The sequence below is a fragment of the Hipposideros armiger genome, unplaced genomic scaffold (assembly GCF_001890085.2).
Source record: "Hipposideros armiger isolate ML-2016 unplaced genomic scaffold, ASM189008v1 scaffold_140, whole genome shotgun sequence".
NCBI classification, from domain to species: Eukaryota; Metazoa; Chordata; class Mammalia; order Chiroptera; family Hipposideridae; genus Hipposideros; species Hipposideros armiger.
Genome location: NW_017731490.1, coordinates 2,018,804 through 2,031,311, shown reverse-complemented (window position 1 = coordinate 2,031,311; position 12,508 = coordinate 2,018,804). Strand labels below are relative to the sequence as shown.

Genomic DNA, 12,508 nt, shown 5'->3' with positions numbered 1-12,508 from the left:
TCTTAACCAACTGAGCCACTCGGCCGGCCCTCAAAAGCCATATACTTTTTCATGGAGTGAGTTTTCACTTTAGTGCAGGTAATAGGGTAATACAGATAAATGACAAGGACATAGTTCGTGCTATACCCAGTTACTCACTGACCAACACTGAGTGCCATGTATGTGCCAGACCCTGTGCCAGGCACTAGGGACAGACTGGCCAACAAAACAAACCCTTGCCTTTGTGGAGTTTAGTTTATGGGGGGAATTAGCCAAACGTATGTTAAACGATGGTAAGTGCTAAGGAAAAAAACTGTGCAAAGAGGAGAATAGGTACTTGAAATTGGAGAGAGGAGACCAAGTAAAAATCCCGTGAGCAGGTGCCGTTTGAACGCAGACTCACAGGAAGCGAAAGAGTGAGCCGCGCACGTACTTGAGAGGGCTCTCCCAGGGGACGGAACAGCAGCTGCAGAGGCCTTGATGCAGGAGTGAGCAGGGGTCAAGACCACCGATGGGTGAGGGGCAGCGAGGGACCTGGGTCGCGTAGGGCAGTGGGTCTCAACCTTCCTAATGCCGCGACCCCTTAATCCAGTTCCTCGTGTTGTGGTGACCCCCAACCATACAATTATTTTCGTTGCTACTCTATAACTGTAATTTTGCTACTGTTATGAATCGTAATGTAAATATCTGATATGCAGGATGTATTTTCATTGTTACAAATTGAACATAATTAAAACTGATTAATCACAAAAACAATATGTAATTATATATTGTGAAATATTTATTTCTAATTACAAATAAATGAAATTTTGTCTTGAAGCATGGACATGGATAGAGGAGCGGTGTCTCGGTTCCTAAGACCATTGAAAATATGTGTTTTCCGATGGTCTTAGGCGACCCCTGTGAAAGGGTCGTTCGACCCCCAAAGGGGTCGCAACGCACAGGTTGAGAACCGCTGGCGTAGGGCCTTCAGAGGGGATGCAGATGACGTATGACGGTAGCCAAGACCGGGGCAAGTCCCATCCTCGTGGGAAATCCTGTGTCCCCAGTGTGTCAAAATTTGACCCGTTGTCTTTTAAAATTTTCTAATTTTTATCAAATGTGCATATAGTCAAATCAAATTTACTTTGTAAATCTAGCGGATGGCAATGTATTTTTACTCAGAATACCTGATGGTGTTGATGTGAATGACTCGAGTTATGGCATATGAATTAATGGGTCTGTGGGAAGCCCTCAGTCTCAACTCTCACCTTATTTCTTCCCTTTCCTCCTTATACATTAAATTATAGGTAATATCACATTTGAATGTAATCTTTGTTTAGCAAAGCTATTTCTTGATGTTCAGTTAAATACAGTTATGGTAGAATGGATAGTGAGACAATTGGATTAAATAGAATAGCTGGTTATGAACACTTAAGCATTCTGTGGCAGAGGAGTTTATGTTTAATAGAATTATAAAAATCAGATCAGCAGGGCTTGTTTTTATGCTCCATCTGCCAAGACTAGAAATAGCTTTGATACCTATTACTACCTTAAACTCGTATTAGCATTCCATCCCCTGTCAATATGAGTAGACAGAACAAAGAAAAATAAGATCAGAATTTTAGAGCTGAAATAAATCTTAACTACTGTCTAGTCCAACCTTTGTTTTCCAGAATGCGCTTGTATACTTTTTTCTTCCCAGTGGTTCTTTAACATAACTCACACAGATAGTGATAGACTCTAACTCACCTAAAACTTAAATTATTTACCCTAATCTTGTACTGACAAGTTGCCCCAAATATCAGGCAACTAAAAATTATAGTATGGGCAGATATGCTGTTTAATATATAGGATAGTGGTTGTCAGACTTAACGGTGAATAAGCTTGTTTTTTGAAAATGCAGGCTTTCTTGGTTTCCCTCCTGAGATTTTGAATCAGTAGGTTTGGGATAGGGCCCAGGAATCGATTTTTAATGACCTGGTGATATTTGAGGTAGGAATGACCTGGGGCATTGCCCCTAAAATCTGATTTCAGGGAGTAAAGGAGAGAATAAAGAAGTGAAGTTAGCACTATTTATCTCTAATGCCTTATGTTGAGTTTTAGAAAAAGAGTAAAAGGCTACTTGGGCACTTGTTTTTCTGAAGAATTCGTTTCCTCCTCACATGATGTAGAGGCAGAGGAGAGAAGGGCAGTCATTATATTTGTTCCTCTGTCATGAGAACCTTAGGGTCGTTGTGATCAAGTCACTGAATCCATCCAGCTGCGTGGTACTGCCGGTGACGAAAGAAATTCTGTTTTGGTCCAAGTGAAAGGAGTTGAGACGATTTGGACGAGATGTTAGTTTATCGCTGCTGAGGTGCTACTGAAATTGAGCAGAGACTACTAGAACACTCGGTGTACATGGCACTGACATGAAGCAGTTTCTTCTTTAGCAACTGGAACATTCTCAGACGTAGCCTGGTGACATGTAGGTGGTAAGTGAATATTCACATTATGGTGCTGGTTGGTAGGTAGGTCAAGCAGCATGTGGGTTAGGACGCATCCTGTGGAGACCGTTTTTAATGCATCGTTGTAGCTACCTCAGTAACAGGTAGGAATAGGAATGTGGTGTTAATTGAAAAGAAATCATGTAGTTATGAAACAATAATGAAAAAATTAAATAAAATGAAAATATTTAAATATAAAAAAAAAGAAGAAAGAAACCACTTGTCTTGAAAAACGCTAGGTGCTGCTAAGAGAAAGTTCATGCCTGACTAGCTTATGCCAGGGTTTGACTATGTCAGTATAAAGCAAATTCATTATTAAGAGGTGGATAGTAGTCTAGGAGAAGGGAATATAGGCAGAAAATGTTTAGCAATTAAATAATCCACACCTTGGAAGGCTGAAGGACAGGAAGCCACAGAAATCATGTTTTTTTCTTTTAAAGTAATTGCAAGTAAATTTGCAAATATAATGCCAGTTTTGTGGTTTTTTTAAGTGTGTAGACGTTACTTTCTTCCAAGTTCTCTCATTGCTATTAAAATTTTTGTAGCTATGTTAGAGATGAGAAAAAAGGTTGAATTTTCTGGGGTTCTGATTCAATTATAGGAATTTGATGTGAAGAGCATTTTTGTAGTGTAGCATGTGCAAGGAGGACAGAGATATGACATGTAACATCTGTAAAGTTACTACTAAACTCACAGAAGGGACCAAGTGTGGGTATAAATGGGTTTAATAACTTGGTGTATAAGCCTAGGGCCTTAGTTACAGCTGAGTGGGTGTGTCATTTCCGCTCCCGTGACCTGCTTTTATCACTCACACCCTAATAAAAACTGCTCCATATATGATCTAAGAACTGTTAAGATATGGAAAAGGTTGAGTAAGCCAGACTTAGAAAACAACATCAGCTGTTAGCTAGGTTTAGGTCTCACGTGCATAACTGTATATACAGATGTACTTACTTTTACACAGCAAGCATCTAAAAACCCCTACGTAAATTGGTTACTTCGGAATGTAAGCAGTGTAAATAAAACCTGCGGTGAGTCCTTTTATTGTTAAAAGTCAGGCAACACCAACCTAACCTGTTTGTAAATTTGATTCTGATAGTGGGCTCTTTGAAAGTGTAACCTGTATATGCATATAGATTACGAGCATGCATATATGGTCAAAACCCTTTACAAGCTCAGCTTGCTTTTATAAACACCAAAACTCACTCTACCTGTAAAATGTTTTTGCTAAAGTTTATACCTCTGTGTATGAGATACACTACCAGGATTATCTCTGCATAGAGATGTTTGTAAACTGCCTTCTTTCCCCTCAATAAATTAGTTAACTTGAAAAAAACATGCGACCGTTTCTATAAAATCAGTGTTCATAAAACAAACCAGCATATTCAGCTTAAACAGAATAAAATTAATTTATTCTACTTACACAAGGAATTTCTATTTTGTAAAATTGTAGCTTGTATAACAGAGAGTAATAAAATGTGGTGTAAGAAATAAACTGTTGAGTGGGTTTAAGTGATTATTCCGAATATATTTACTTTTTTAGTGTCAACAGTTACTTGAGGTAGCGGTGGAAGGAGGTACAGAGATGAGGTTAACAAGTTTTTTAAATTGCGGTAGGAGTGTGTTGTCCTATTCAGGGAGATATGTCAGGAATGTGACATAGGACATTTAGACATACTGAGCCCAGCAGCACGATTTCTTCACTTCTCTGCTTGCGCAACAGCAACCGTCACATCTGACACCACAGCAGCCCTTCCAGTCCGAGTCAGAAAACCAGCCGGGATGGCTGGAAGGATTGGTTTGCACAACCAGTGAGAAAGAGGAGCTATAAGATAACACAGCATATATATGTCTGTTCACAGTCAGGATTCAGCACGCAAACCTGGCTATTTTGGCAGCTTTTGGACTGGCCTTGGTAACACGTAATCTGAGGATGAGACCAGTTGGTGACAGGTTTGTTTTCTGCAGTGTCTTCGCTCCCTTGGCACACTTGCTCCATCTCTTTCAAAGTAGGCCTTGGTTTCCTGCCTTGAACACAGTTGGCGTCTTCTGTCATTCCTACCGTTCATCCAAACTTGAGTTTTTCCCTGCCCTTAAAATACCGGGTGTTTTTTCCCCTAAATTGACATCTGTGAGTCTTTAGTGACTTTTGAGAATACAACATAATTGCATTATCTATTATGAAGTAAATTACCCACCGCCTATATTTTCATTGAATTAGGGTGCTTTGAAAGGGGACACCTTTTCAGGAGGCAGCCTTCCTTCCCTAATGATATGCTCTCTTCCTTGTAAGCCTGGTACCTGCCCGCTTGAAAAGCTACTGAGGTGACCCACATAAAATAGAACCCTCACCGGCCCTGGCCTTCTCCCTGCCCCATCCTTGCCGGAAACCTTTCACTGGTTCCCTATTTCTTACCCACCAAATTAATCAATTCGGAGCTAACATGCAATGTAAGATACAGCTTCTGCCTACATTTCCATCCTAATAGTTCCTCCCTCAGCCTGATGCTCAATTGGCCTGCTTGTACCCTGCAACTTCAGTTTGGCTGTACCGGACCGTGTCACTCTGTCACCTTCACGTGGCTACCTCCACTCATCTTCCAAGACCTAGCAAAGGCCTTCTTTCGCTCCCGTCTTTATCAAGGTCCTTGGTGTGTCTTTCTCTGAAGAGACCACAAACTCTTGTGGGCTGGGATCACTGAGTCATTTTTTTTATTTTTTATTTAGTTCTAGAAGCAAGGACAGGGCCACAGTGAGGTGGGAGATGGTGTGTGGAACCATTGGCAACTATTTGCTTAGTTAATAGAGTGACAGCCATTTCAAAGACTAAACCTATCAGCTTCCTGACTGCCCGAAGTGGGTGCTGCCTGAGACTAGTGTGACTAGGCATTACAGTGTGTGTGTGTGTGTGTGTGTGTGTGTGTGTGTGTGTGTGTGTGTGTGTGTGGTGCCTTCATACCTTTCTTTGTCTGCAGAGGCCTAGCTTGCTGTCTATTCCATTAAATGCAGGCATATGAACATTCATCTGATAACCAGGTTTTAAAAATTCTGTTACGATTTTACAGACAAATTGGCAAACACTGAACGTACAGGAATAAGGTATTTAGAATATGAGACTATAGTGAGACAGTGGTATCAGGACGTTTCCGTCATCTCTGAATCCTTGTTTTGGAAAACTTTTCTATTTCCCTTAAGAAAGTTCTTTACCTCTCAAATCGTGGGATGCAAAACTAAAATGTCAGCAATGTGAAGCACCTGCACATACACCTTCCTGACCTATAATAGTATTTCCGTTTCTAAAGACAGTCCTTGTTCCCGTCAGGGTCCCTGAGAGACTGTGTCACTGTAAGTAAATAAGCCATTCTCCTCAGCCGTGTCTGCCCGGCCGCACTGTCAGCTGGTACGAGGCAGTAACTAATTGGTCATGGGACTGCGCCAGTGGCCCGATTGGTACCACAGAGATAGACATCATTAAGCGGCTTCATGCCCAGGGACCTCTGACTGACAGCAGACTGAAAAGAGTGTGAAGACCTGCTTTTCAGGTTGTCAATGAAAGCCCTCTTCCCACCAGTCTGATCTGTCTTCTCCACTTTCCGTCTTGATCCTAATGCTCTTTTTCTGGCGGCGACTCAATGTAGGGCAGCCGCCTGTTTGTCACATGCCAGCACACTATAGATACAGAACCTCCCATGAGCTGCCTGCCCCACTGACGTGTGGAGTGTTTACTCAGGTCCCACTGTATGTCCTGTGTTCATTTTCTGTATGTCTGTTTATCTGGGAACTCAGGACACATTTGCAAGGCAGGGAAGAACAATAAAGGTTAAGAACAGTTGAGGAATTCTGTGCAAATGACAGAGAGCAACTTACTTAGTGACTTGACTGAAAGGAACTCAAGCGTACAATTGAGATCTTTGACAAATGGTGAGTAAGTTTTCATGTTTATTTCAAAAGAGCTTGGGCAGCAAGTCGTGTAAGCAGGATTTATCGGGAAAGCAAATAAAAAATAGCAACTAGTAAAAGGGTTATTACGGCATCTTTAGACTACCCTGTCAGTACATTTGCACGTGCCGAATAAAGTTCTATAAAGCAACTGGGAAATAGTCTGTTAAAAGTGTCTCAAAGAACATCACTCAGACTGAGTATTAAATACTTTGCGGTCCCTTCAGCATCAAGATTCTTCATACTTGGGTTGTCTCTCGAGATCCTGCTTGCCAGCACCTGGTACCTGAAGCGATTTCACACCATCGCCAAGATGCGGGCCACCCACCAGGCGCATGGCATGATAACTCTGCAGGCTGAACGGCAGCCCTGATAGTTATAGGGCCACGGGTGGAAGCCCCCCAGGGGCTCACAGATCTGCTGACAGTGGGTGTAGCTCCGCCTGCATTCTATGCAACAGATTCCTTCGTGATCCAGTCTGGGGTCGAAAGTCATGCCTTCCCCTTCCTGCTGCTGTGACAGAAAAGAGAATTATTTGTGTTTTCCTCATAATGAGAAGTTGGTCACACACACATTATTTTACAATAAGATCCTGAAAATTTCACTGCTTCCAGAAACCAGCATAATTTTCTGCAAGGAGTTTTGAGAATTCCTTCTAACATCCAGGCACTTCCACCTACCTAATCTGCCACTGGCAAGAAGGGGTTTTTCTGTGTGTGTGTGTGTTTTTTTTAACGTTATGGTAACGTTACTCCATGCCTTAGAATAAGCCATGGTTACCACTCCATAGTGACTCATCTTGTTTTAAATAGGCAAACAAAAAGGAAGCAGGATTCGAAAGAATTTCTGTCACTGCTAGTTTTAAGTCGGGTTCACAGGTGCCTTTTTGCAGAGATGGCTCCCAGGACTCTTGGGAGCACATTTTGAAACTCATTGATCTAGGCCAGGGTTGGCAAACTGCGGCTCGCGAGCCACATGTGGCTCTTTGGGTATGTTCTGTCTCAAAAGTTTGCCAACCAATTTAAAAATTATTCGAGAACCATAAATATATTTTTACATAATCACCATTATGTGAATAATATGCTTTAAAAATTTTATAAATGAAACTATGATAGTTTTATTTTCATTTTCAATTTTACTTCAGAGCCACATGTATGTACCCAAAGAGCCGCATGTGGCTTGTGAGCCGCAGTTTGCCGACCCCTGGCAGCTCTTCCGTCTCAAAAGTTTGCCGACCCCTGAGCTAGGCTGACAGATGGCTAGTTACGCTGCCTGAAAACTGCCGAGTCATGCAGCTCCTGCCTTCATTTCAACGCAGGGGTCTGTAACGCTCAGGAAAAGGCACCATGTAACGTGTAAAACTTCAAGACCTTAAACTTGACCTTGTTTCTATGTGTCATAATTATAGTTACACAAAATCATATTGAAGTAAAAATCACCTACAAACTGCATTTTTCACTGCTGGAGAGAATACAGAACTGGAAGGAACTTACCCCCTACCAAATGGACACATCTGGCTTCCCCTTTTATGAACATCTAGAGGTATAATTTCCGTGACCTCTTTAATATGGCTTTGAATTACGTTGCCCAGAAGCCCTTGAAGTAAATCCTCGGTTCAGTTTAAGCCCCTTTCCTGGAGGTACCTGACCGTAGGCAGAGGCAGCCAAACAGGCTTGAGCAGAGTGAGCGGTCACCTTCTCTGGTACAAAGTCTTTATTTTGGAGGGGAGGGGAGTGGGGTGGCGTTTTTACTATGAAAATTTCAAACATACTGGAAAGTGAAGAAAATTGTGTACTGAACATCTAGATTGGACAATTCCTAACTTTTCAAATCTGCTTGGTTTTTTTTTGTTTTGCTTTGCCGAAGTATTTTGTAGTAAATTCTGAAGTGAATTTAATGAGAATTGAAGGTATTGTGACATTTGTCCCATAAATACATCAGAATGTCCCTCCAGAATAAGAATACTTTCCTATATGACCACACCGCCATTATCACACTTAACAAAATTAACAGTTCCTTCACACTGTCTGGTACAGCCTGTGTTCGGTTTTTGTCATCACAGTATTTATTGTGTTACGCTTATACCATTTTTTTATTTTTCAGACTCTCCCCCCCCCCCTTTTTTTTGCTTATCTCTTGAAATAGGTTCATCTGGGATAACAAAAAGAAAAATGCCTCATTAATAATTGATTCTTCAGGGGCAGGGGGAGTCAAACGCCTGTTGATTGAAGTATTTCTTTCTTTCTTTTTTATGTATTTCTTTACCTGAGGATTCAACAAAGCCTTGTTAGGTTTAAAAAGTTGGGAGCAAATCTCAGGTTGTTGCTCTAAGATACTTCTTCAAAGAAATATGTGAAGGACAGATCATGGGGAGGTGTTTCTGCTTAAAGGTGAACACAAAATAAAGGAAAAAAATTGATGTAATTGGAGTTTTTTAAAGAATATAGTTCACTCAAGGCTGGACGCGAGGCAGACAAAGTCACCCTGCCCATCTGTAAAGGGGCTGGTGCCCTCGTCCCTGTAACCAGATGCAGCTAGCCCAGCTACCTGGGGAATAAATTATATTAAATTTCCAGTTTGCCCATTCAGATTTTATTTCCCTTTTGTTCTTTGAGCTTTAGGGAATGGAGTACTGTGGGATCCTGAATTTTCTGATAAGCTTCGGGTTATTTAAATGCTTTTTGCTCCAAATCTTTCTAAAATTATTACTCTAAAATGATAAACTAGGAAGTGTATTTGCAACACATGAAACAGTATAGACCCGAAGAACTTACATAAGAAAAAAATACATAAACGGCTTCTCTGTGCATAAAAAGATGCTCGACCTTATACATAATTAAAGACAGGCAAGATAAAACAACCAGGAGATACATTTTACACCCAAAACACTGGTAAAACTTTTTTAAAACTTTGATAATAAATGAACCCTTTCATTACTATTTGAAGACATGGAGCTGGTATAATTTGGTATCCTCCATTAAAATGTAAAATTCCCATCTATCGTGACGCAGCAGACCCCAAAGCCAGTATTTATGCTAAAGATACATTCCCTCACGTGTACAAGAAGTCTAATATGACTGCTAGCTAACACTGAGCGAATTCATGCTTACTGTGTACCAAGCACTATGCGAAGAACTTCACCTGCGTTACCTGGTCATCACCTTCCCATAACCCCCTGAGGCATGTGTGTGTACAAGCTCGTATATTATTAACAGCATTTGTAACAGCAGAAGACAGGGAAATGATTTACATGTCCACCAAAGAAGAACTAGTTAAATTTCTGCACATCTATCCACAAATGTAATATGTAGACATTAAAATGAATGAGGTAGATCTATATAGGAGATAGAGAAAAATCTTCAAAATATTATAACTGGGCAGGAAACAAGGTGCAGAAGTTTTGTATGCTCTTAGTTAAAATGCATGTGTGCGCGCACGCTTATGTGAAGAAACTGGGCAAATAACTTGTTAATAGGTTGCTCTGGGGGAGAGTGTCTGAGATGAAAGGGAAACTCACTTTTCATTGTATACCCTTTTATACTGTTTGTAAAAAATTATGCATGTATTACTTTTCATTTAAAACACTAGTTACCAATAAGTACTTCTTTTTTCTACTTCTAGTCCCTGTAAAGTATAGTAATGATAAATAATAACTTGTGGAAGATTTGAGAAGTTTTCAGCACGTCAGTGTCACCTGTACAAACAGCAGTTCTCAGTGTTCCCGTGTAAACTGTTTTGTCTATGACTGAGTCTGTCTCCAGATTGGACTGAGGACCCCTGAGGGCGGAAGTTACTCTGTCTGTGTGCACAGTGTCTGGCCGGCAGGCTCTCAACAAACGTCTGTTAAATGGATGAATAAAGCGGACATAAAGAAGGAAAGGGAATACTTTCATTCTGTGCGATGCCCCCAGGGCACACTCTTGGAAACATTCTTAAATAAGTTCCTGATACGAATTTGTCTTTATGGATTTGCCTGTGAGTCAAGAAAAGAAAGCACAGAAAATAACTCTGGGTAAGGGTTACAGCCAGTCGGGATTGTACGCTACAGAGGCAATCCTTAAGCGTCCTCAGTCGCGTTTATAAACCTTGCAAGAAACAATTGAAGAGGTATTTTTAAAATACTGAGTAAAAGTCTCAGTTGAATACTAAATGCCCTTCAAAACCTCCCGCAGAAACCCCAGCACTTCAGGGTATGCTCAGGGCGTTGGCGTGGACGCAGCAGGCAGACCCCATACGCACGTGGTAAGGGTTGTCAGGATTGAAGGGTTCTGCATCTTCCTGCACGCTGGGTCTGGTTTTGTTATTCAGCCTTCCAGGTCCCGGGTTGCTCCGAGGCCCGCTCTGCGGTCTCCTCGTGGTTGTAGGACTTTGTGTCACCAGTTCTCTTCTTTGTCTCTGGATTTCTGCAGACAGTGCTGTAAGTTAATTCCTTTATTTGAATAATTAAGGAAGGTCTGTGTTTATCGGGGTGAAGAACATAAGACTAGGACACCCAAACACAGAGATGACTAGATACCATTTAAATTTGTGCTGATGATTTTTGGAAGAATAAAGTGGGTTTTAGCGCCTGGGGTTAGTAGGTAAACATACAGATAACCAGGATTTGATGTTATAGCCCTAACTGACGCAGACATTGTAAAGTAGCTGACAAGAACCCATTCTTTGCCTGCCTCTGCTCTAGGGGCCGAGAAAGTAAATAAAATACCATTCGTTTCCCTGGCCTCCCTGGCAAGGAGTGCCCAGGTGACACACTTCTGGGACAGCTCCACATGGTAGCGAAGTCAGAGACTTTTGTCCTTGACTGGAAAAGTAGTGTCAGGGTGTTGGAGGAGTTGTTCCTGGGTCCTTTTCCAGGTGGAGGCAGGTGGGGAACTGAGCAAGAACTTGGCAAGTGGCCAGAGAATGATGCGTTGCGGCCACCCGCTCGGCAAGAGCAGCATGGCGAAGGCGAGGTCCCCTGTGTTGCGACAGACATCGCTCATGGTCTTTCTCACTGAGCCCGCATGTGGCCTCAGGATCCTTCTTAACCCATTCCCCCCTGCAGGCACGGCCGGTGGCTTGTAAATTGAATCCTTCTTGCCTGGCCTGGGCTAGAAAGTAACCATCTGATCCAACTCTGGGACAGAATTAGACTTGTGAACTGCAGGAATAAGTCAGCCCTGTAGAGTCAGAAGGCTGAACTTGCTACGCCTGGGGAGGTTTTCAAAAGAAATTGTGCTAAGATATACATAAAATGTACCATCTTAACCATGTGGCATAAAGTACATTCACATAGCTATGAAACCATCGATCTCCAGAACACGTTTTCATCTGGCAAAACTGAAGCCCTACACCCGTTAAACAATAGCTGCCTGTGCCACCACCCCCCTTCCCCCCCCCGACCCCAAGCTTGGTGGTTTTGATGCCTGTATTTTTTTTATTTCCATGCTGCTCTCTCTCGGTGTTCCATAAAATCTTTCAGAAAACATAGCCTGTCTCAGCCGTGCTAGAAGAAAGACCTTTTTTCCACACTTGAGCCAGCTACAGAGTGGGCCGTTGGGAGGCCAGTGGGGTGACGGTGGTGGGAATCAGTGAGTCCCCCTGGGGAAGGGGGGAGACCAAAGGGAAGAGCCCGGCCCAGGGTTCAGCTGCCCTGCCCCACCCGGAAGTAGCCGGCAGGTGTGCTCCAATGGAGCTCTGAACCCCAGGGGACTGCCACTGATTTTTTTTTTTTCACTGAACTTGGAAACTGAAGTTTGAGCCTTGAACTTGAAGAATCCCAGCGTGTGCCCACAGCTGCTTTTGGCCGTCCCATAATTCTAGATGTAATAAAGATTTGGTGGGATGACAGCTCCCTAGTCCCTTGACTCTATGCCTTAGAAATTAAAAAAAAAAAAAAAGTAAAATTGCAAAGTGCGAACAACTGAGATTGAGGGGCAGAGCGGAAAGTAGCGGGAATGTCCTGGATAAAAGCCGCAGGCAATGCAGGGGTGCCCTGACTCCCCGACCTGCTTCCTGCTGACCCGGCAGCTCGCTGCGCTGCTGGGCCCCTTCCCGAGAACACTCACTCTGCTCTCCTTCCGATTACTGGGACACTGGGACACTGCGCCCTGTACCCTGATGTATCCTCCTCCTCCCACATT

At 42.5% G+C, this 12,508-nt stretch overlaps 1 protein-coding gene across 1 annotated transcript in view; it reads right to left on the bottom strand.

Annotated features, from left to right (window-relative positions):
* Positions 1–6,355: 6,355 nt before the first annotated feature.
* Positions 6,356–12,508, bottom strand: part of CNMD (chondromodulin) — a 34,352-nt gene continuing 28,199 nt past the window's right edge. The window contains exons 6-7 of the mRNA XM_019650363.1: positions 10,626–10,789; positions 6,356–6,899 (exon numbers count right to left, since the gene is read on the bottom strand). Coding sequence (XP_019505908.1) covers positions 6,684–6,899; positions 10,626–10,789 — 380 coding nt within the window. The 3' untranslated portion in view covers positions 6,356–6,683. The remainder of the gene's footprint in view (positions 6,900–10,625; positions 10,790–12,508) is intronic.